This window comes from Lissotriton vulgaris, chromosome 1_1 (genome assembly GCF_964263255.1).
Source record: "Lissotriton vulgaris chromosome 1_1, aLisVul1.2, whole genome shotgun sequence".
In the NCBI taxonomy this organism is placed as follows: domain Eukaryota; kingdom Metazoa; phylum Chordata; class Amphibia; order Caudata; family Salamandridae; genus Lissotriton; species Lissotriton vulgaris.
In genome coordinates, this window is record NC_141685.1 from 944,200,971 (window position 1) to 944,222,524 (window position 21,554).

At 41.4% G+C, this 21,554-nt stretch overlaps 1 protein-coding gene across 1 annotated transcript; it reads left to right on the forward strand.

The window, feature by feature from the left end:
- The first annotated feature begins 292 nt into the window (after positions 1–292).
- On the forward strand, positions 293–19,360 carry LOC147748244 (aquaporin-5-like). Its single transcript, XM_086959186.1, has 4 exons — positions 293–718; positions 7,165–7,329; positions 10,434–10,514; positions 16,344–19,360. Exons 1-4 carry the CDS (start codon positions 359–361, stop codon positions 16,536–16,538), a joined length of 801 nt encoding a protein of 266 aa, XP_086815312.1. The 5' UTR covers positions 293–358; the 3' UTR covers positions 16,539–19,360.
- The last annotated feature ends 2,194 nt before the right edge of the window (positions 19,361–21,554 follow it).

A 21,554-nucleotide genomic window follows, 5' to 3' on the forward strand; every position in this document is an offset into this window, starting at 1 on the left:
GGAAAGCCCAGGAAGTGAACATGAGCACAGTGTGGGCCAGCAGCACTTCCCTGTCTCTGCTTGAAGCAATCCATTTCACAAGCTGCCAATAAAAAACTACCAAGAGCTTTTTGATTAGTAATGAGGGAGAGAGGCACGCGTTCCATCATGCCGGAAAGTTTTGTTAGACATGGGGAAGGGAAGGAGGTAGCAGCCTCCAGGCGCCACCCCTTTTCCTAATCGCTTCCTATGTACACATTGTATAAATGATCCTGTCATCTGTCAGCGGTGAGCACTTTGCAGCCAGGTGTTACAGAAACGAGTCGAGAACACACTATATACTATCTCCAGCCTCTCGGGTCTCTGCTCAGCGCTCACCATGAGGGAGATCTGTTCCGGGGCCTTCACCCGGGCATTCGTCGCAGAACTCGTGGGCACGTCCATATTCGTTTTCTTCGGTGTGGGCTCGGCCCTCAATTGGCAGCTGGAACCCCCGTCGGTCCTGCACGTGGCGCTGACGTTTGGCCTGGGCATCGGCACGATGGTGCAGGCCGTGGGCCACATCAGTGGAGCGCATCTCAACCCCGCCGTCACCGTCGCCTTCCTGGTCGGCTCTCAGATCTCCCTGCTGCGGGCTTTCTGCTACATCTGTGCCCAGATGCTGGGGGCGGTGGCCGGGGCGGGGGTGCTCTACGGCCTCACTCCTGAAATAGCGCGAGGAGATTTTGGAGTCAATGAAGTAAGTACCGTTCGACTGTTTCTCCACAAAGTAGCTATAAACAGTTTATCTGTTGACAAAAAGTACTCAGTTTGGAGCATCTAATGTTGAACCCTTGCTGAGCTCAGAGCACCCACAGATTGCTGGTAAAAGCATGCAACAGCCTCCATATCGGCAGTAAAGCGGGTTGCTAGCACATAGATCGTTTTTCTTGTCCAGAAAGCGCATTTCGACGCTCAGTCCTATAAACAGAAATGGCTGGTGGGGCAACGCCCTACCTGTAAATGTGCTGGGCCCTTATTGTGCCCACCACGGGTGGCAGTAGGCATCCAGCACATACAGACACTGGCCTCTCAGCTTGTGAACAGCGACATTGCTCCTGTTTCACACTTGACTATTTACTTACTCTTCAATTCCCTAAAAAGTATTTGCTTTTGCCAGGATGGGTTGTTTCTGCAGTTTTTTTTCATGCAACATATTAGTGTGTAGAGCGTGGCCTGAAAAGAGTCCCTCACGTGTAGCAGTGTGAGTTGATGGCGTGGGTGGGCAGTGATTGACAGCTGTGATCTTCAGGTTAAACACAATGTTAATTTTTCACATTGCCTATCAATGGGTCATAAAGGGATTCAGAATATTTCCTCATCCAATCCTTGGCCTCTCAGCAGATTGCACAGAACACTGTTCAGGTGTGACAATTGAAATTGTAATTGAATGTGGAAATGTATGAAGGAGGTACACAGACAGGGCCAGACTGGCAGTACCAGCATCTGGTGTGTCCCCAGGAGGCTGGAAAGGTGGGTGCAGTCTTGGAGCGGTGGGGGCCGGTTTTGTTACTGGAGGCAAGTTTTGCAGCGGTGCTGCAATAACGCTGCCCAGTAACATAAGCAGCAGAGCTGGGGGCTGAGCAATGCTTCACACCTACACCCGTCCTTGCCCACTCCCTACCGGGGTGGGGGGGAGGTGTGAGGGGGGCCTGGTCCAACAAATTTGCCAGGGCTGCTTTTGGTTCCTAATCCAACTGTACACAGCCATTCAACTATTGACAGGGCCAACATTAAAGAAAATGCAGTGCTTAGTTGAGTAGGTGCATTGTGCGTGTGGGGGGGAGATTGATAAGTCTAGGAGATGCAAGGAAGTAAGTGCAGACACATTGAAAAGAGGGTGCGGAAGGGGACAGAGAAGAGGTCTGAGATATGCAAATTGTGTGCTTTCAGGAAAATATGAGGAGAAAAATATTATAAATGTCTAACAAATAGGCTTCAGAAGAGAGTGGTGTGAAGATTGAGAGATTGAGACACTCTCAACACAGTAGACCAGGGAATAAATACAGCTGGTACATTGATCAATGGCCAGTTAGAATGAGAAGCGACTTTGATGCTCATTGTAGCTCAAACCCAGACTCCACGCTAAGGTACCAAAAAGGACTGAAGATTTCAATCTGTTCTCTCTTTCTAATCTTACACATCTAAGAGCCTCCATCTTTAAAATTGTCATTAGATTCCTCTGTTCTTAAGCTGATTGGACTATCTCCTGACGAGAAATAAGGGTCATTACACACCCAACACTAAGGTACTGAACACAAATAGACGGTACCCTGGAGCGCAAGCCATCACAAAGCAGCATGGATGAAGTGAGACATGCTGGCTGTGACATGTCAGGAATAAACCGACATCAGCTCAAACATTTAACTGTTTTTGGGACAGAGTAGAACTGAATGAGTGCATACGTTCAAGAACAGATTTGCTTTGCGAGACTGATCATTTCAGAAATGTTAAAGCATTTAACAGAGCACATGTACGGATCACACATTAAATTACTTTCAGCAGCAGGATGTGACTCATTATGCAGTTTATCCCTGGTCTCTTCCAATGACGCTTCCCTCTAATTTTTAAATTCATTCAATCCATTGCCTCATCAGGAGTGGAAGCAGTCAGGGCTGAAGGGAGAATTGTGTCCCTACCACTTACGATTTTTTCTGGGCGACAGGAGATCAGGTAGAAGGTCCATTCCATTTCTCTTCTTTTCTGAGGGATTACAAGATCCATTCAATATCTGCTCTCTATGAGGGATTACAAGATCCATTCAATATCTGCTCTCTATGAGGGATTACAAGATCCATTCAATATCTGCTCTCTCCGAGGCATTACAAGGTCCAGTAAATATCTGCTCTCTCTAAGGGATAACAAGGTCCGGTCAATATCTGCTCTCTCTGAGGGATTACAAGGTCCGGACAAGATCTGCTCTCTCTGAGGGATTACAAGGTCCATTCAATATATGCCCTCTCTGAGGGATTACAAGGTCCAGTCAGTATATGCTCTTTCTAGGGGGTTAGAAGGTCCAGGAAATATCTGCTTTTGCTGAGGGATTACAATGTCCATTCAATATCTGCTCTCACTGAGGGATTACAAGGTCCAACCAATATCTGCTCTCTCCGTGGCATTACAAGGTCCAGTCAATATTTGCTCTTTCTGAAAGATTACAAGGTCCAGTCAGTATATGCTCTCTCTGGGGTATTACAAGGTGCATTTAATATCTGATTCTCTGAGGGATTACTAGGTCCAGTTAATATCTGCTCTCTCTGGGGATTACTTCAAAGAGTAAACTGGAAGCACCTGTCCCCCACAAGGTTCTTTGTGCCTTTTTAATATGTATCTAAAGCTTCAAATTGACCTACTATTGAGGGCTATCAAGAATGCCACGCTAGCTGCAATGATTTCCACTCACACTTTAGACGGCATCTCTTTTGTTTTATAACTCTTTTTATTGCAGAAAGTGAACATAGCAGTGTAGTGAAAACTCGGCACATGACATACCATTAGATCTATAGTCCGATCTTGGGCAAATCAAGAAAACAAATACAATCGCCATATGTCCTAGCCTCCCCCAACTGCCTATAGGTTTCTTCTTCCACGAATAGGCAGCATCTTTTGAACTAAAGAGGCAAATAATCTTATCGAGTGCCCTGATACCCCCAGCGCCAGGTTCCGCATTTCTAGTAGTAAAGCAACCTCAATGGTATCAAACATTGTTAGTAAGTCAAATATCACCACAGCTGGTGAAGACCCACCCCTATTTGTTTGTTAAATGAGATGGTTTTTCACGTGTATCAAACCCTATACCATGACTCAATTCAGATAAAAATATTACTGACCATCTCGCCCATACATTCCTATCGCCATATAACCGCGCCTTCTCCCTCCCTTCTGAGGACACTCACTACCTTTTCAATCGCCTTCTACAGGGACAGTTCTTAAACTACTGGTTAATAGAGAACCTGCAGCTCCAAAGATGGCTTCTTCAATAAAGGAAGAATCAAAGTTTAATTCAGTGTCCTGCGCATCTTGCTGTGTCCACGTGCACTAATTTGATTTTCTGTAACTCTAGGACCAAAAATGTAATCATTTTCAATAATATAATACGTTTAGGCGGCATATGATAATCCATGCAACTTTGTACATTTTTGAATGAAGGATCATACCATTGCAGAAATGGACGGAGGTAAAGCCATGCAGGGTCTATGCTTTTCTAAGTGGGTCACTAGAACATAAATGTAACTTGTGCTATCTGACCAGGCTCAGAAGAAGTCAGCGTTTGGTTTTGAGCCATTTTATGATGACATTTCTCAATGTTATCCTTGACAAATGCTTGGATTTTTGCACAGGATTCCCATAATGCTAGGTTCCACTGAATGGTTTGAAGTTTAATAAGATTGACTGTTTCCCTAAGGATGTGAAATAATTTTTAGTACCTTGCTTCTCAAATTCTGTCTGTATGGTACTGTTCATTTGACTTCATGAGCGTTTGTCTCCAAGCTCTTCTGAAAGCCCCCTCCATGGCTTTGGTTCTGAAGAAATTGATTTAACCCCTGCCATTTAGTTAAAAGATGAAAATGAAGCCTAGGGTAAAAGATTTTGGCTGTCTAATTCTTCTTTTTTTCTACTTTACGAGCAGTAGCTGGGTTGTAATGTTCCCCTTCAGGCATCACAAATATTCTGTTGGTTCTTAGAAGAAATACAAACTCTATGTTTGAGATGTTGGGAACTGTGGGACATATTTACAAGCCCTTATCGCCACCACAATATCACTTTTTCAGACATTGTGGTTGCGATAGGGGCTTTGCCTTATTTACAAGGGAGCAGTAAGCCACTTAACATTGCCTTGTAAATAGGTAAATAAGGCACCCTTTCACACTACACTTAGCGGGAAAGAGGAGGGCAATGGGTTTTGCAGTGGGCGTTCAACCCCAACACCCATTCATTTTGACTCTGCCACCCTATTTACAACGGTGGCATAAATAGGAGGCAGTGCCAGGAAACACCTGGTCTTACACATGCAAAATGAGGAGAAATGATTGAATTCTCCTCGTTTTTATTGTTTCAATGTGTGCTGCGTTGTGCACAACACATAGAAACAGCAACACGCCATGGATTGTTCATGTGCATGAAAGACCCCCTTCCTACACATAAACAATCATTAAACAAAATGACATTTCCAGCTTCTATGTGGGCTGCAATAAGCAGCACACACAGAACTTACAAAGCACCATTACTGATTTTTTATGTGCAGGAAGGGGCACCTTCCTGCACATAAACAATCCTTCCACTCAACGCAGGCACCCTTGCACCATGGTGCAAGGGTGCCTGCGTTGGCGCTAGGCTGCTAAATTAGCGCCATCTAAAGCCTGATGACCGCACCGAACATTGAAAACCGTGCTGTAACACTTTGACTCCGGTTATTAAGTGTTGCTATTCTTCTGTGTTTGGTTTTGATAGCAGAAAGGGCAATGATGCCCCAGACCTCTTCCACGCAAGGTAGGTAGATGGAATAATTTTTTTCATTTTTGCTTGTAATAGATCATGTATTTTACAACTCCCTTTTACAGAGGATGGAGTGTTTTCTAAGATTCGTGAGTGTGGCTCGGCAATGAGTGCTGCAAATTAATTTATAATTTCTTAGTCATCCAGTCCCTGCAAATGTCCCCAGGCTCTACAGGTGCCCTTTATGAACAGGCTAAAAACAACCCCAAATGAACGTGGACTGCCTCTGCCACTGCACAGCAGCCAGTGCGTCACTTTTAAAATGGGAAAAAGTGACTTACCAGTGGCTCAAGGCCTTCATAAATGAGGACCCAGGATCCTTCTAGCTCAATTTTAGGGATGTCTGCTGTGCAATGGAGTGTCTTCACCGCGAGGGTTACTTCCAACCTTCACCACCGCTCTTTAATCAATAACCCAGACACCTCACAAATGGAGTGAGTGCAAAACAAGGAAGGCCTCTTTAGTAGTAGAAGGAAATCCCACAAAGCTTTCTCATTCCTCTTATCACAGTTAGTGGTACAATGAGAAAACCTTTAATGAGCTCCTAAAGTCTTCCAAGATGGAATGACAGATGCCAATACCCTGACTGGTCATCGTAAACTATTTGCTCCTTAGAGCATCAACGAAGTCCTAACCTATATAAATATAACCTGCCAAGAAAGCCTTTATTTCCAGCAAAATATTGATTTTAAGCAATTTTGCTTTTAAAATTATGTTTTAAACCATGAAACGGACTTTGGTGCAGATTTTATTCAATTAAAAAAAGTTAACATTGTGGCTCCCTCTTTTGGGAATTTTAGCTTGTATTCATTTGTTTAATATACAATGTGTTTCTTATTTTGTGCTGCTTCTATGGTAGTCGAGTGAAATAAAGTATTTAGACAAAAAAAAATTGCGTCCTAATGTAGCCATGAGACATCACTTTTTATGCCCAATAAAGGACTTTGCTGAATAAATCAATCTCACGATGCCTTCGGAAGTGGTAAAGGTTTTTCAGTCTTCTAGTATGGTGGATGGATAGAGGACCTTGGTGACTGGGCCGGGGAGGTTGTCTACGTACAGTAATCACGACACGCCTGTGGGAAGGGGGGAGGGAAGAGAAGTGAGAAAGTTGCTACGTGGCATAGAGGGAATAGTTGAAGTAGATAATGGATAGATTATTGAAATGTTATCGAGCATCACACAGCCAGTACAGTCCTCGAAGCAGCATCAACCGAGCACAGATAGCAGTTACATAGTACTGGAATTTTGGACTACTAGGAGATCATCTACACATAAGCATGTATCCATGTAAATGTCCATATTTTCATGTTTCACAATTCATTACTACCCAATAACATTTGTTTTTAAAGAAAAAACGTTGTTTCACTCTCCCACATGATACCAAAACATGTGGAGCAAAGAGGTCGCACTACAAGAGTGCCTCTTAAAGTAGGAAAAGAAGCATTTAATAAAAGCAATCAATCCAATGGTATACCCTCACCTACATAATTATAAGGTGTACCCGGTAAAGCCATAGTATTAACAGAAACGCCTTGTTGGGTAGAGTAAAAAAGGAATGTTATGTTTAGAAATGTGGAAATCAAGTCAATTCTAAACATTGCTTGCATGATATCAAAATTAAAAGTTTTTTCTAAACAATTTTTGCAGCTGAAAAACAATGCGACTGCTGGCCAGGCTGTAACCGTGGAGCTCTTCCTCACCCTCCAGCTTATTCTCTGCATATGTGCCTCAACGGACGGCCGCAGAACGGACAATGTGGGATCACCGTCCATATCCATTGGCCTTTCTGTTGCTCTTGGACACTTGTTGGGGGTATGTATCAGTTTCCACATGAGCAAGACTCACTTCCTGTTTCCATACATGTACATAAAACAATGATAGTCTGGTATCAGGAAACACTACCTGGAATTGTTAAGAATGGAGGTTCTCCATACTAGGTGAAGTACATACACATTGCTCCTTGTTCGGTAGACTTCGATTCAACAAAAGTGCAGAGTACAATAGGTACAAGCATTCTTGTCCACATATGTCACAGAAGAGTGGGATGGTGGTTGATGTGGGCACCGAAGGTATCCTGACATTTCTTATCACAGACCTCTGACCAGTGTCCCACTGCCTATCCCCCACCAACAGAATGTGCTGAGATTGAAGGAGTAAGAACATGGACAACTGTTCAACACATAGATGATGTACTGTCCAGCTCCAGGCAAATGACATCTAAGGACTATCTCAGCTGTATCTCCTAGATGCATGCAGTAATCTAGAGAATTATGTCAACTGCTCTTTGTAGAACACATCCAGCCATTCAAGCTTGAAACAACAGAATGTCCTAAAGCACACCTTCAGGATGTAGCTCATAACATTTGTCTTATAGTCCCTTTTTATGTCATATTGATTTGTATAGTGCCCTCATTACCCGAGAGGGTATTCAGGTGTTTGGGTAGGTATGTAGGTGTGTGGTCCTTAGGTGCTTATACGAAGAGCCAGGTCTTCAGCTTCTTGAGGAAGTTAAGAAGTGAGGAGGAGGCTCTAGATGTATTTAGTGAGGTCGTTCCATGTCTTGGGTGCAATGTAGGAGAATTAGCGGCCTCAAGTTGTTGCTATTGCGGATGCAGGGAATGTGTATAAGTGTTGCAGCAAAACGTGCAACAGTGCGTGATGTGTGGAAGTTTTTCAGGCTATTTCAGTCCTAGAAGTTCAATATGTGTGTTTTATGGTAGAATATAGATGAGCACAAAGTGGTGAGGCACTAGAAAACCCAGCCTTTCATAACCTCGAAACTGGACTTTGTGGTGTATTACTGCTCGTTTAGTGTAGCTTGTCTTAAAATGTGCTGGTGTAACACAAACACTCATCCATGCATTGAGTGCAGTAACATGGTGCCAATAAAGTATTGGCAAAGCCAACAGGTTTGGCATAATACGCCAACATTTTGGCAAGTCTTGTTTTGTTTTGTCATAGTTTTTGTAAAACTTTATTGCTTGGAAAACTGCTGGGCTTTGTCAAACTAAAAAAAAAGACTAATGGCAAAAATGTTTTTTGCTATCAAAAAAGCACACAATACATTGTACTTCCTGGCACTGAAGGGAACTACTTTGTGTGAGGATGTGCACCTTGAGAAAGGAACGCATGCCATAACTCATAGTTAAGTCCGGTAATGGCTGAAGTGGGATGACATGTTGCCCCTTGATGCATGCTCGACTGGTTTGGAGAAATATGTGAATGACACAACCACAGAAAAATTAATGAAGTGTGGCTGAAAATCCTTAGCAGTAACTAAGTTGTACACATCATTATAGGAAAATCAAAAAGTCTTGGCTAACACAGACCTAAAAAAGCCAATTGCAGTGCCATTGGCTGCCAGCCTCTTCCCTTTGAGAAAGAAAGAAGGACAGAAGAAAAGAAAGATGGAAAGAAAGAAGGAAAGAAAGGAAAATGAAAGAAGGAAGGAAAGAAAGAAGGAAGAAAAGCAAGAAGGAAATAAATAAAGGAGATAACGAAGGCAAGAAGTAAGGAAGCCAAGAAAGAAGGAAAGGAAGACACGAAAGAAGAAAAAAGATGGCAAGAAAAAAGAAGGAAAGAAGGAAGGCTAAAAAAAAGGAAAAGGTCAAGAAGAAAGGCTAGAAAGATAGCCTGAAAGAAGAAAGGAAAGAAAGAATAGAAAGACAGACAGACAGCAAGAAAGAAGGAATAGAAGCAAGAAGAAAGAAATAAAAGCAGAAAAGAAAGAGAACGAATAAGAAAGAAAAAGAAAGATAAAAAGAAAGAAAGCAAGGAAAATTGAATGATACAAATGATGTAAGAGAAAAGGAAGGAAAGAAAGAAACAAGGAATGAAAGCAAAAACAAAGGAAGGAGGAAATGAAAGCAAGAAATAAAGAAAAAATGAATGAAAGCAGTAAAGAAAGAAGGAAAGAGAGTAATCAAGAAAGAAGGAAAAGTGTGAAAGAAAAAAGAAAGTAAGAAAGAAGAAAAGAAAGAATTAAAGGGAAAGGAACAGTAGACAGAGCACATTAAAGAATGAAAGAAAAAAGGAAAGAAGTAATGAGAGAAAAAAGAATGAAGTAATGAAAAAGACAGAAAGAAAAAAGAAGGGATAAAAGAAAAATGGAGAGAAGGAATCAAAGAAGGAAAAGATAAAAGTAATGAAATGAAAGAAAAAGAAAGTAAAAGGAAAAAAGAAAAAAGAAAGGAATGAAGGCATAAGAAAGAAAGAAATTAAATGAAAAAAGAAAGGAAGGAAGGAAATAAAAAATAAATGTAAAAAGTTCTGCAAATTAAACAAAATAAAAGCTGGTTTTCTTCCTGGGCCAACTTTATTAAAGGACCATTGGTAAAATGGAGCCCATAATAAACATGTTCTGAAGAATTCACATCTACAATATTGAAGTTTTCAACTATTTAAAACAAAACCAGTTTAAAATGGGCACAATCTGTTATTCTGTCAAATACCAGCAGTAGGATAAAGGACACTCCAAATGTGATTTACAACATCATTGGCAGAGACAGAAACATATTGAGTGTGCAATGTTGCCTCTGTCATCACCTGGTTCACTGGTATAAAGCGTCCTGCTGTCACATCAGACGTTAAACACAAAGGGAACATCAAAGTGATAGATTAGAAACAAAAACATTGGCACAAAAGGAACTAGCTTGTGTGTGGATGTGCTCCTTGTGAAAGAGCAAAATGCAGTCACTCAAAATGAAATTATCCAGAGGCTTAATGGGCTGACACCCTATCCCTTGCCAGTATGTTGTAGTGAGTGGAAGCAAAACGTGAATGACACACAAACAGACCAATAGATGAAGAAAGCTGGATGAAAGCCTCTTTAAATAAGTATATTCTATATGTATATATATGTATTTTAAATGCAATATGTTTTCTATATGCATTGAAATTTTTCTCTTTTCTTGCAGATATATTTCACTGGCTGTTCAATGAATCCTGCCAGATCCTTCGGCCCAGCAATAATAGTGGGTGAATTTTATATGCACTGGGTAAGCCTTCCGATTTCTTCTCTTTAAAAAATGAAATAGGAGATGGTGCAGATTATGGGTATTATTGGATTATTTATAATGTATCCTTTCAAAGTTTCAAAAAAGCTTAATATTTGCAAAATATTGCAGTAAAGGTTCTAAGGGGCCCATTATGATGACCACGTACATGAACTTGACAAAATCATCAGTCATCAGTTATATGGAGGGACTCCCATGAAGTAATGTGGCAAAAATGCAACATCCCTCAATGATCATATAAACACTTCACTTGCACAACAGTATTTACAGATGATATGTCAGAATTCAAGTCACAAATATAAGCTAGGCCAAGAAAATGGCATTCTCCCAAAAGCAAATAGACTTTTAGCCACATTTACATCAAATAGAAATTACCCCTAGTGGTTTGTCACAAACCTGCAAATTAATTAACCAACCATTACAGACAAAAAATGATTAATTTCTGAGCTATACAATTTGAGTCTTGAAATATTAATCGATCTCTGACAAACCTGAATTGGCCCGTTAATAAATCAATTCTGCTTTTTATAGAAACAATATATTTATTAGTAAAAAAAAAGATTTGAAAAAAAAAAAGTAATTTCTAGTTTGTAAATCTATATCTTCCGGAAATCCAGTCCTCTGATTCATAATGCATCAAACCAGCAGATTTTCGGCATTTCTCAGTCAGATTCATACATATCCACAGTGAGAACAAAAATCACAAAGCCGAAGGTATAGCGCTGAAATTGTTTTGTCTTAAGTCAGTATACAGGAGAGATTGGGTGCAGAGAATCGAAAACTGGAAATAGTAGATCAACAGTGGAAGGAGGGATTCAAAAGACCACTGCAGAAGAGAGGCAAGATTGACAAGCATAAGGAGGCTGAAGGGGAGCATAAACTATAATAGCAATAGAGGAGGTAAATTGCCCATGAAAATCCACAACTGCCCCCTGCCCCCCTTGATTTATCAAGGCATTTCATTCCAGAATCAAAGTGGAGGAAAAAGATACAATGTACAACTTTTTGCTTGACAACAAGTAACATCTAGCATACAAGATTAGATTACAATTAACGTGATCCTATAGCAGGCTAACTGCTTTAACTTTCATTTCATCACAATATTCTGAGCGTTTCTTGAAAAACTAGTAGAGAATGAATTCTTTACTCTATGCACCTGAACCCTCTTGCCTAAGCAGACAAAAGGGGTTTCATGAACCAATATGAAATGCCAAGATTGAATGTTGCACTTGGAAGCCTTGCATTCGATCAAGAATGTAATGGGCAACATTACAAAGGTTCAGTTCTGGTTTTGGGAGTGGGAAGCTGGCCCTTACACTATAAGGTATTTAGGAATCCTGATTTCCCATCCTTTACACAGTTTTAAGACTGTCTTAAAAAAGAATAATGGCCCTAATTTACAAAAAGTTCTGTCCTGGTTTTTAAACAGATTATGACTACCTTACATCAGGGAAAGACAGGTTAATTAAGCCATTATCCCTAGCTTATGACAGTTTTTAGACTGTCCTGAGTCACGGAAAAACGTAGTTAAACAGACTCTATCTCTTCTGCAAGCAAGTACAACTCATGTTTTTTTGAAGGAGTACCAGCAAATAGTAATTTGGAAACAAAGAATGGAAGGCTCCATGTTGCCTTTACTAAGACTTTGACACATCTAGTAAGACACTTTTTAGACAAAAGCTCTTCTTGCCAAACTCCATTCATATTTTTAGTTTTATGAATGGGAACAAATTGCGGTGCAACTTAAACAAAAATATAGTTTATTGGGAGTTGCTGAACTGATTGGTACGTATATAATAGTGCCCAAATTGCAGGTCATTTGTGAGAAAGGTCTAAGACCAGAGTCCACAGCCACTCGATGGCAATGTGGGCAGTCTAAGGACAGCATCCTCTGGCACATGTTCCATAGAGTCAGGAGGATGGAGTTTGCCAATGCTATTAATATGAGCCAAACTTATCTTATTGCTTCTGTGGAGGAGATTGGGTGCCGTTCACTGACCACTGTGATCAGAAAGACGAACTTTACATCCTGTAGCAGATTGTAACAATGCGAACATGTGGCCTCCACAGAGAGGAGCAACAAGCTACATAAATAAGACACAGGTAAAGTTTTATTCAGTCTCAGTCATTAGGCTAAATAACTAGCCATTGGATTAGCAGGATCTCACACTCTCAGAAAAACTTGGCTTCACCAATCTCACTGGCACAAGGCTCACATTGCAGTAATATAGTGGCACAGAATTCATAAACTGCTAAAAACATTGATCATGAAATGTGCCCACATTAGTTGTGAAGAACAAGTTACTGACATTTTGTAACTCCTTATCTGGTACAGACTCAATCAGTCGCAGATTCCTTACCTTAGACTATTCCCCAGGCATCAGACTGCATCTGAAGATTTATGAGCAGTACCCCAACACGTCGGGTAGGTGGCATTGTTCAGCTCCGTGTCAGAGTCGTCCACATTGTCGGTGCCGGAAGTGATGTGTGCGGTGCCTAAATAAGCCCCACTTCAGCATGATGGCATCAGTTTCTTTTTGCAACTTCCAAACCAAAAGTGCAAAGCCACAAGAAACACTCACAACTGGTGTGCATTTCTAAGGCCCTTAGAAGGGTAACCCTCACACTGAGAATGGGATGGTCGGTAAGGAATCTGCACCCACCGCGAACCAGAGGTAAAGCCTGTGGGCACGCAGGGCAGGAATGTGGAAGTATGCATCCTGCAAATGCAATACTACCATCCTGTTTCCAGGGTCCAGAGCAGACAGGACTTGAGCCAATGTGAGCATTTTGAACTTCTCCTTTTTCATGAAGAAGTTGAGAAGGCGCAGATCTAGAATAAGACAAAGGCCTCCTTCCTTCTTGGGCACCAAAAAGTAGCAAGAATAGCAACCACAACCTACTTCTGATGCTGGCAACCTCTTGATGGCTCCCTTGGCCAAGACAGTCAACACTTCCTGATGGGGTAAGTAGAGATGGTCCTCCGTCAGCCGGTTGTAAGTAGGTGGCATGGAGGAGTGTTCAGAAAGAGGATAGAGTAGCCACTTTGGACTATCTTTAAAACCCATTTGTCAGATGTTATTGACAGCCAGCGGTGCAGGTTACGCTTATCCTGCACCCTATTGAGTGCCCATGTTAGTATGAGGGTTAGCTACAACAGGGGCAGCCCTATTGACCCATAACCAGGGCCTTTCAAACCATATACAAGCCATAGCGGTGCTAGGAGAAAATGTACATATGTATTGCAAATATTATACTACAAATAAGCCAGTGCCCAAAAGAAAATGTAAAGCAATTAAAATTATTATTACATATTAATTTGCCAAAGAAATAATATCACAATACAATATACAAACCAACACTGTACGCTCACCATAGTACACTAAACAAACACATACAGACAAAGGGTTTTGAAATCAATTAAGCAGTCCCCATAATAAGGCATCTATCACAACCAATGTTTCTTCATCAATTTGGCAATGATGCGTCAATGGTGTTTCAACCCTTACAATTTATTGGGCCATCATCAGGACAGTAAGAGTTTGGAGCAAAAGAACAAAAATATTGTTGACCACTGAACAAAACACACTAAGCGTCTCAAGGAAATCTTCCCTATAAACTGGATTCAGTAATTTGTAGCAGATGTACCTCCTTAAAGCTAGGAGAATTATGGAAGGAATTTAGATATTACAGGGAGTACAGCTTTAAATTCTCTTCTGCACTCCACAAACAACCTCACTGTTGGCATAGAAACAGCAACCAACTTGGAGGATTCAGAATTTTTGAAACTGAAGGAGCAGGTTTAATAATTTAGAGGGTCTTCGGACCCACTGGCCTCTTAACTTTAAGGAGTTACATACGCTACAAGTGACTCGATCTCAGTTTGTGTAAATCATGTTAGGTATTCTACTCACTTGCTTTATTGCAAAATAATCCCCAGTACCTGATTGACACTCCGCTGACTCTAGTACACCACATCAACCCTTCTTACACCAGACCAACAAATCAACCTCTAAGACACCATGTATAACCGTCACCTTTGACTGCAAACAATCTTCTTCCAAAATGTCCTCTCCACTTCCACTTTGCTGTGTCAGTCACCTCGATGAACAACCATTTGTTAATTTATATTGAACTGATATATTACAAACTCATAATTCCGTGGTCTGGTTCCCATGTGTTCAGTGCTTTTAGCTATTGTGCCTGTACCTTTCTGTTTTAGCATATGTATTATTTCTTTAATCATACAATGAGTGATACTCCACATACATGTTCAGACACATGTAAGCCAATCCATTGCAAACATGAATGATGAGTAATTTGGAAGCCTAAATTACAAAACTTCAAGGGAAATCAATGCATGCAAAAATTCCATGGTGGCTATCTGTCTGTTGTAGCATTTCAACATATGATCACAGAGATCAATGTGTATATATTTTTTTCATTTCAATATTTTGGGAAGTTGCAGGTTTTCCTCTTGAGCTAGCTTGGGGAGTTACACGCCACACAGTCCCTTCTCCAGAGCACTCCCTCAGTGTGGGTAAAATAAGGTTACAGGGACGTGCAAAGGCACTGGGCACTGAGCCTTGCACTGGAAGGCATGAAAGCAACCTGTGCATTTTAAAAACGAATTTGAAAACGAGTATGACATGTAGAAATTAATAAAAAAAATAACAGATGCATAAATTGATTAATAAGCTTAAAAAATACAGCTAATAATATAGCAAAAATATGTGTAATGCGAATATTTTGGCGAATATGTTCACCCATGTATCCTTTCCCTTTGATCGCTGACTAAATGTTTTTCTGATGAGGTGAGTGGGATTTATGAACGTAAACAATGCATTAGTCTCTCCCACAACATATTTTCTGCAGCGGCCCATACTGGTAAGAGTGGTAGGGTGGTGGGGCCGTGTGGAGGGGGTTTCAATGGACAATGATGAGGGAACATTTTTAATATATATATATATAAATCAGTTTCCCTCGTCGTCATCTGTCGAACCCTCCCCCCACCTCCTTTACTGCATTACTGGGACTGCTCTTACCTGCACGGGTGCTGCTGCATATTTTTTGTACAAAATTACACCTAGTCGAAAGTTCTGAGGCTCGACTGACTTCAGCTGTGTTATCATAGAGTTTTTGTTTCTTTAATACAGTTCTAAAATGGGAGAATCAGTTATAGCTGGTTATACAGTACAGTTTACTGTCGGCGTCATTGTGGTCTACAATGAGAAAGTTCAGACTCGTGGCATTTAGAGAAGGATTTGCATTCTAATAAAAGAACTGAAAGGATCTGAGGAAATAAATGTGGTTTGAAACTGAGATGTAAATAGTTTAAATTGGCATCCTTCCTAAAAATTCAAACATTGACATAAAAGCCTACCAGAAGCAAGAATAGTGACTTCACCTCAAATTTATTTGTAAGAATTGATCCTGTCTTTGAGGACAGCCTTTTGCTACAACAGAAGGATAGTCCATCGTGTTATTGTCTTGCCCAATGTATGTGGCTGGTAACTGATAGCTGCTGAAGCACACATAGAAAGAGCAAATCACCATGAATGATTGTTCATGTGCAGGAATTGGTGTCCCTTCCTGCACATAAGCCATTGCCCATGCAGGGCAGGCACCCTGGCGCCAGGCAGCTTTTTTTGCACCAGGGCTAGAGAAAACATCTGAGCGCCGTGCAGCTGATTTTGGCGCAGCTCTGCACTCCAACATTTTTTCTAAATATGCCCGCTGTATATTAATGCTTTCACCTTTCTGCAGTGATGTAAAATAAAACGTTCCTTTCTTCCTCTTTTGTGTCCGCAGGTCTTCTGGATCGGACCTTTGATCGGTGCTGTCCTGGCGTCTATAATTTACAACTACATCCTCTGTCCTCAGTCCCTGTGCTGGTCCGAAAAGCTTTCCATTTGCAAAGGCACTCTGGAATCCGAGCACGTGGAGGAGTGGGAGGAGCAGAAGGAACAGCCGAGGAGGAAGTCCATGGAGCTCGACCCACTGTAGGCGCGCACCGGGCTTTCCTGGCACTCGAAGGACGCGTTACACAATAAACATTCTTGCCTAGCGTACTTTTCTAATGGGAATGCAATGTGACGTGCCGTGGGTTTGTGAAATACTGCATGAATGGCATGTTAACCTGCAGACATGTTTTTATTGCAACCTTTGACCTCACAGAAACAAAAAGGAGAGGTGAAAGTTGAGCTAATGGAGTTGACCATTGCAAATGGCTGAATAGGAAGAGACAGCATGGTTATGTACATCACTCTTGCAGCTGCTCAAGAGGTTAAACCCACACTTCCCGAAGATCCTTTTAGGTAAAGTAACTAGAATACTTCCAACAATGGGATCGTGCCAGTAAGTCAATGGTTTGTTGGGCCACTCACCAGTACTCTATGTAGAAGTAAACTGGAGCCACATATTGAAAGACACACATCATTTCTAGCAGTAAGAAACATGCGATTATCACATTTTAAAGCTAAGGATTTAATATCGCCAAGTGCAGGAGAAAAATATTTTTTCTCAATCGAAGTTCTTTGGCTAGTTCTGGTTTTCTTAAAATGAGGACCCCAAAGACTGACAGGTTTTATTTACTTGATGAGTCTAGGAGCAGAGCTTTTGCTAACAATGGTAAAGTAAATATCAAGGAAGGAGGGTTGGGATCAGTATAAAAGATTTTACTGTCTCACTCTCCACCCTTGTGTAAAGTGAGTGGAATGGCCCTGTCCCTCGTGCTTCTCTTTCTCTGAGATAGAACAATGGCAAAGTGTTGGCTCCCTTTCTTAATTTTGCACAACAAGAATGGGAAGCTCACGGCAAGCCTTCTTCTCTTTCTTTAAAAAAGAAGACGTAAAGGCTGTAGATTCTCTGCTTTTCACTCTCTGAGAGAGGGCAATCTGGAATATACAATGTCCGTAAATTCTTTGTTTGAGGAAGAAGAATACCCAACTTAAAGCGTCCCTGCTTCTTTACTGGAGCCAAGGGTGTGGGGCTTTGATAGCTTTTCCCCTCCTTTCATTGGGGCAGCAAGAGGGCTGATGGATGCCTTCAGTGATCTAGGTGTTAGGCCAATGGAGATTTATGGACCTGCAGCTTCTATTTTTTCGGGTATAGAAGGATGAGAATTTGAAGAGCACGCACCCTTACGTTGTGAAAGAGTAGACAGAGGATCCCAAGTGAACTCATGCCTTTTTCACTGAGATAGGAGGGCAGATGAAGCTTGACTTCCCAAGGATGATGAATCCACAACTCGTGAACCCACTCCCAGAACCACCGTAATTGGGATTCCTCAAGCCTACTACTGTTCTCTCATTGGGCAGGAAGCACAATGAAGATATCACCTCCCTATTTCCTTCTGTGAGTTCTAAGCACAAAAAATGCAATGACTGCTCTGCTTCTCTCCTCAAGGTGGAGGAATTGAGAAGTCACAACATCCACGCTTCTTTCACCGAGGCATCAACATGGAGCAGCCTTAGCGTCATCTGAACAGCAAAAGGTCCAGTTGGCTGTACTCACGGTTTTAGTTCTTGCAGTGATAAATCTAACATCTGTGTCTCGTGTGACTCGTGATAGCATAAACACATTCCTTTGTAATAACATTGCTTATTAAGCTTCAAAAAAGTATGGGACATAATTAATTTTTCCTATTACTTCTGAATACCAATGCCACTTAATCAGTGGGCAACACACAGCTTATGCATATGACTGATTTCTGACAAAAGGTGTAGAAAGTATTGCACATCACAATGTTCTCTAGTAAGTCTGCTAAAAACAGAAAATATACACCGGTGTAATGTAAAATTTGTCTAATAGCATACTAAATAAAGAAGTGTAAAATCTACTGACCAGAGATACTCAGTAGTTAATATGCTTGTATTTCTTTCCAATAATCTGTATACTAATTTTCCCTATATAGACTAACGGTCAATGAGTTTCAACACTACTGTGTTACAACACATGATACAATAAGATTATATTCCACTTTTTATAATTTTTATATACTATTTCAATGTCAAAGATTATGCTTTGATTTCATAAAATGGGTGATGCAAGTCCTCTTCATTTCTAACCTCAGCAACATACCTCCCAGATTTTAATCCCTTTCCAACACACTGCTTTGCTTCCATCCTCCCCATCTATTCCAATGTTTACTCGTGGTTCCCACTCCACACTGACTTCTCTCTCTGTCTCTGTATCAGTCTCGCATTTGCTCTCTCGTGATCTTTGTTTCCCTCTTTGTCTCCATTTTCCTAACTCTCAAATCTCCTATCTACCTAACATCTCATCTTTTTCTTCTTCGGTACTTTTGTCCATGCATTCCTCTCTGGCAACCCTCCCAGGCTTCCATCATTCCAGGGCATTATGATTATACATTATGGAATGGAATGGAATAAACTGGCTGGAGAACCGATAATATCTTTTGGGAATGAATCAAAAAAATGTTGCCTTTCAATTTTTTCAGAGCAAAACATGTAACCGTTCTATTAAATTGATTTCTGATTGGTGGATATTTTGCCTAACCATGTTGCATTTCTTATTTATGCTATATTGGGAGTTTTACATGTCCCTGTCTTGGGGGATCAGTAAAAACAGTTATTCTTTTGTAATGCATAGTATGAAATGTCTGTAGGGAACATGATTGGTGGAACGGTCGGCATTGATAAACTTTGATCATTGTGTATTTTTTTTAAATGTTTAAGTACTGCTTGAGAAACTTGACAAACATTATGGATGAAGATTGATTTTTTAAGTATTTTGTGAGTTTATCTCGAAGCGAAACGCAGAATTTTGATAATTGTGTCCTGAGACTTCAATAAACCTGATACCTGATTCTTAATTAAGCGTGTGTAATTTCTTCAAATACATTTTCTGTGAGTGCCGGAGCATAGACTTCTACTAGCAACGGTTAAGTAAATGTCAAGGAAAGAGGTCTTGAGCTGGTTCAAAAGGATTCACTGTTTCCCCCTCAGCCCTTGAGTAAAGAGAGTGCAAATACAGTGTCACCTGTGTGTCTCTTTCTTTGAGCCATACAAATGGTAAATTGTTGACTTTCCTGATTAATTTTCTCTAGCAGAAAGATGGGAAATCTACCATCATTTTTTCCTCTCTTTCTTTAGCTCATTTCATGCCGATTCTGATTTTATCATATATATTTTTTATTGTGTTTATATTATTTTATTTTACGAGTTTTCTAAAGCGCGAACATGAACCAAAGGTATCAGAGCACTGTACAAGTAATCGTTTAGGAAATAACAGAGTATACAAATGGTGATATTTACAGGCATTTTTCATAGGTACTATGATTCTGCAAAGTATCAGAGCTTTGTACAAGGTATTCGTTTCAATATTACATAAAAAGTCCACATATTGAAATACAAGCAGACTACAAATGGCCGTACTTGCAGGCAGTTGTTTGAAGGGCAATCTTGCAAAGACTCTGCATTGGAAAGTATTACTTGGAGATTGCAAAATTGGCAATTCGGCAGTAGTCTAAATATGTGTGTTAGAAACAGGCACATATGAGTGGATTCTTTTGGGATGTTGTGAAGTCCTTAAAAGTCCACGTCAAGTCTACAGCAGACATAGGGTAGACCTACCAACTCATCTGGAAGAGGTGTTCTTGGGTGTAACCCTGGGGCTGAGATTGTGCACGCTGTACAGGAGCCTCTAACCGCAAGGGTTTTCCTTGAAATATTCCATGATATTGGGATACTGCTCTACCTGGACAGTCTTGGTGTGCTCAGTGAGTGCGGGTGATTCAGTGAGGAAGAATTTGGGGGCATATTATCAAGGGGGTTTATCTCCGCTTTTTTGGCTTTAAAAGCCAAGAAAGCGGAGATAAAATTATCTCCCTGTTACCTAGCTGTCGCTAACACCAGTTAGTGACAGCTAGTAGGAGATAGCGACCATCTTGGGCCCCGCTTTGCATGTCAGTGATATTTATCACTAATGACATGCAAAGTGGGTGTGCCAAGATGTTAGCGACTGGAAACAGTATGCTGACATATTGGTTGTGTGTGATTACCAGTCACTGTTGGTTGCAGATGAAGGATGCCAAAAGGCTAACTCTGCATATGCGCCTGTTGCAGAAGAAGCGTGGCAGAAGGGCAGCAGGAACCTCAGTCACAAAGGAATGGGGACTTATGAATGGGGACAGCAGGGAGGCAGTGTATAGGACTCTTTTGCAGAATAAGAGAAATGCCCTGGGATCAGTGTCTGGGCCTCACAAGGTCATTAGTCACGTAAATGTTGGGACAGTGCAGGGTGTAGTGCACAGGCACGCCAAGGCTTGGGTCCAGGGGATTCTCCCTTCAGAGTCACAGGTTGAAACATACTGACTTCAGGGATTGCACTTAGGGCTAAGCTGCAGTGTGCAGGCTTCTGTTATGAGCAGGTACGACCTCTTTGCCTTCCTCATGACAAGATGTTCCCAATTAAGGGTCTGATTAGGATTGTGGTGAATCCACATCCTCCGGGCCGGCGAAAGCCACCGCCGGCCCGGAGGATGCGGATTCACCGCTGCGGTGATTGCAAAGACCCCCCTCCAGATTAGGATGGCAGGGGGGTCATCTGCGGATGTGAAGACCGTCCGCCGCTTTTCCGACGCGGTCCCGTGGCAGAAAAGCTCTAATATGGTGGGGGTGTCTATCAGACACCGCCAGCCATATTAGGATTCATGCGGAAACATGCTTTTCCATGGCGGGTTTTCTGCCGTGGAAAAGCATGTGGTCTTTGGTGTTTGGGGGCCCGTTGCGGGCCCCCAGGGTGTCGGGGGAGGGGGTGCACATGGGGGGTACCTATGGTACCCCCCAGCATTTACAGCACCCGCCGCAAGGTTAAAAATGCATGTTTAACATTTACATGCACCTGTGTTTTTGTTATTAGGACTGGTGCCCCATGAATTGAATGACTAGAGACATCCTTTCTGTTTCACTATTTGTATATGGTGTCTATATGAATGTTTTTTATTTACATGGTCTATGAAATGTTTATATGTATTATGGTGTTAGATGTGAACGTCGC

Coding starts and splice junctions, on each gene's coding strand:
- LOC147748244 (XM_086959186.1), top strand. CDS start 359: ATGAGGGAGATCTGTTCCGGGGCCTTCACCCGGGCATTCGTCGCAGAA. Junction 719..7,164: donor GAGATTTTGGAGTCAATGAA/GTAAGTACCGTT, acceptor CAATTTTTGCAG/CTGAAAAACAATGCGACTGC. Junction 7,330..10,433: donor CTCTTGGACACTTGTTGGGG/GTATGTATCAGT, acceptor CTTTTCTTGCAG/ATATATTTCACTGGCTGTTC.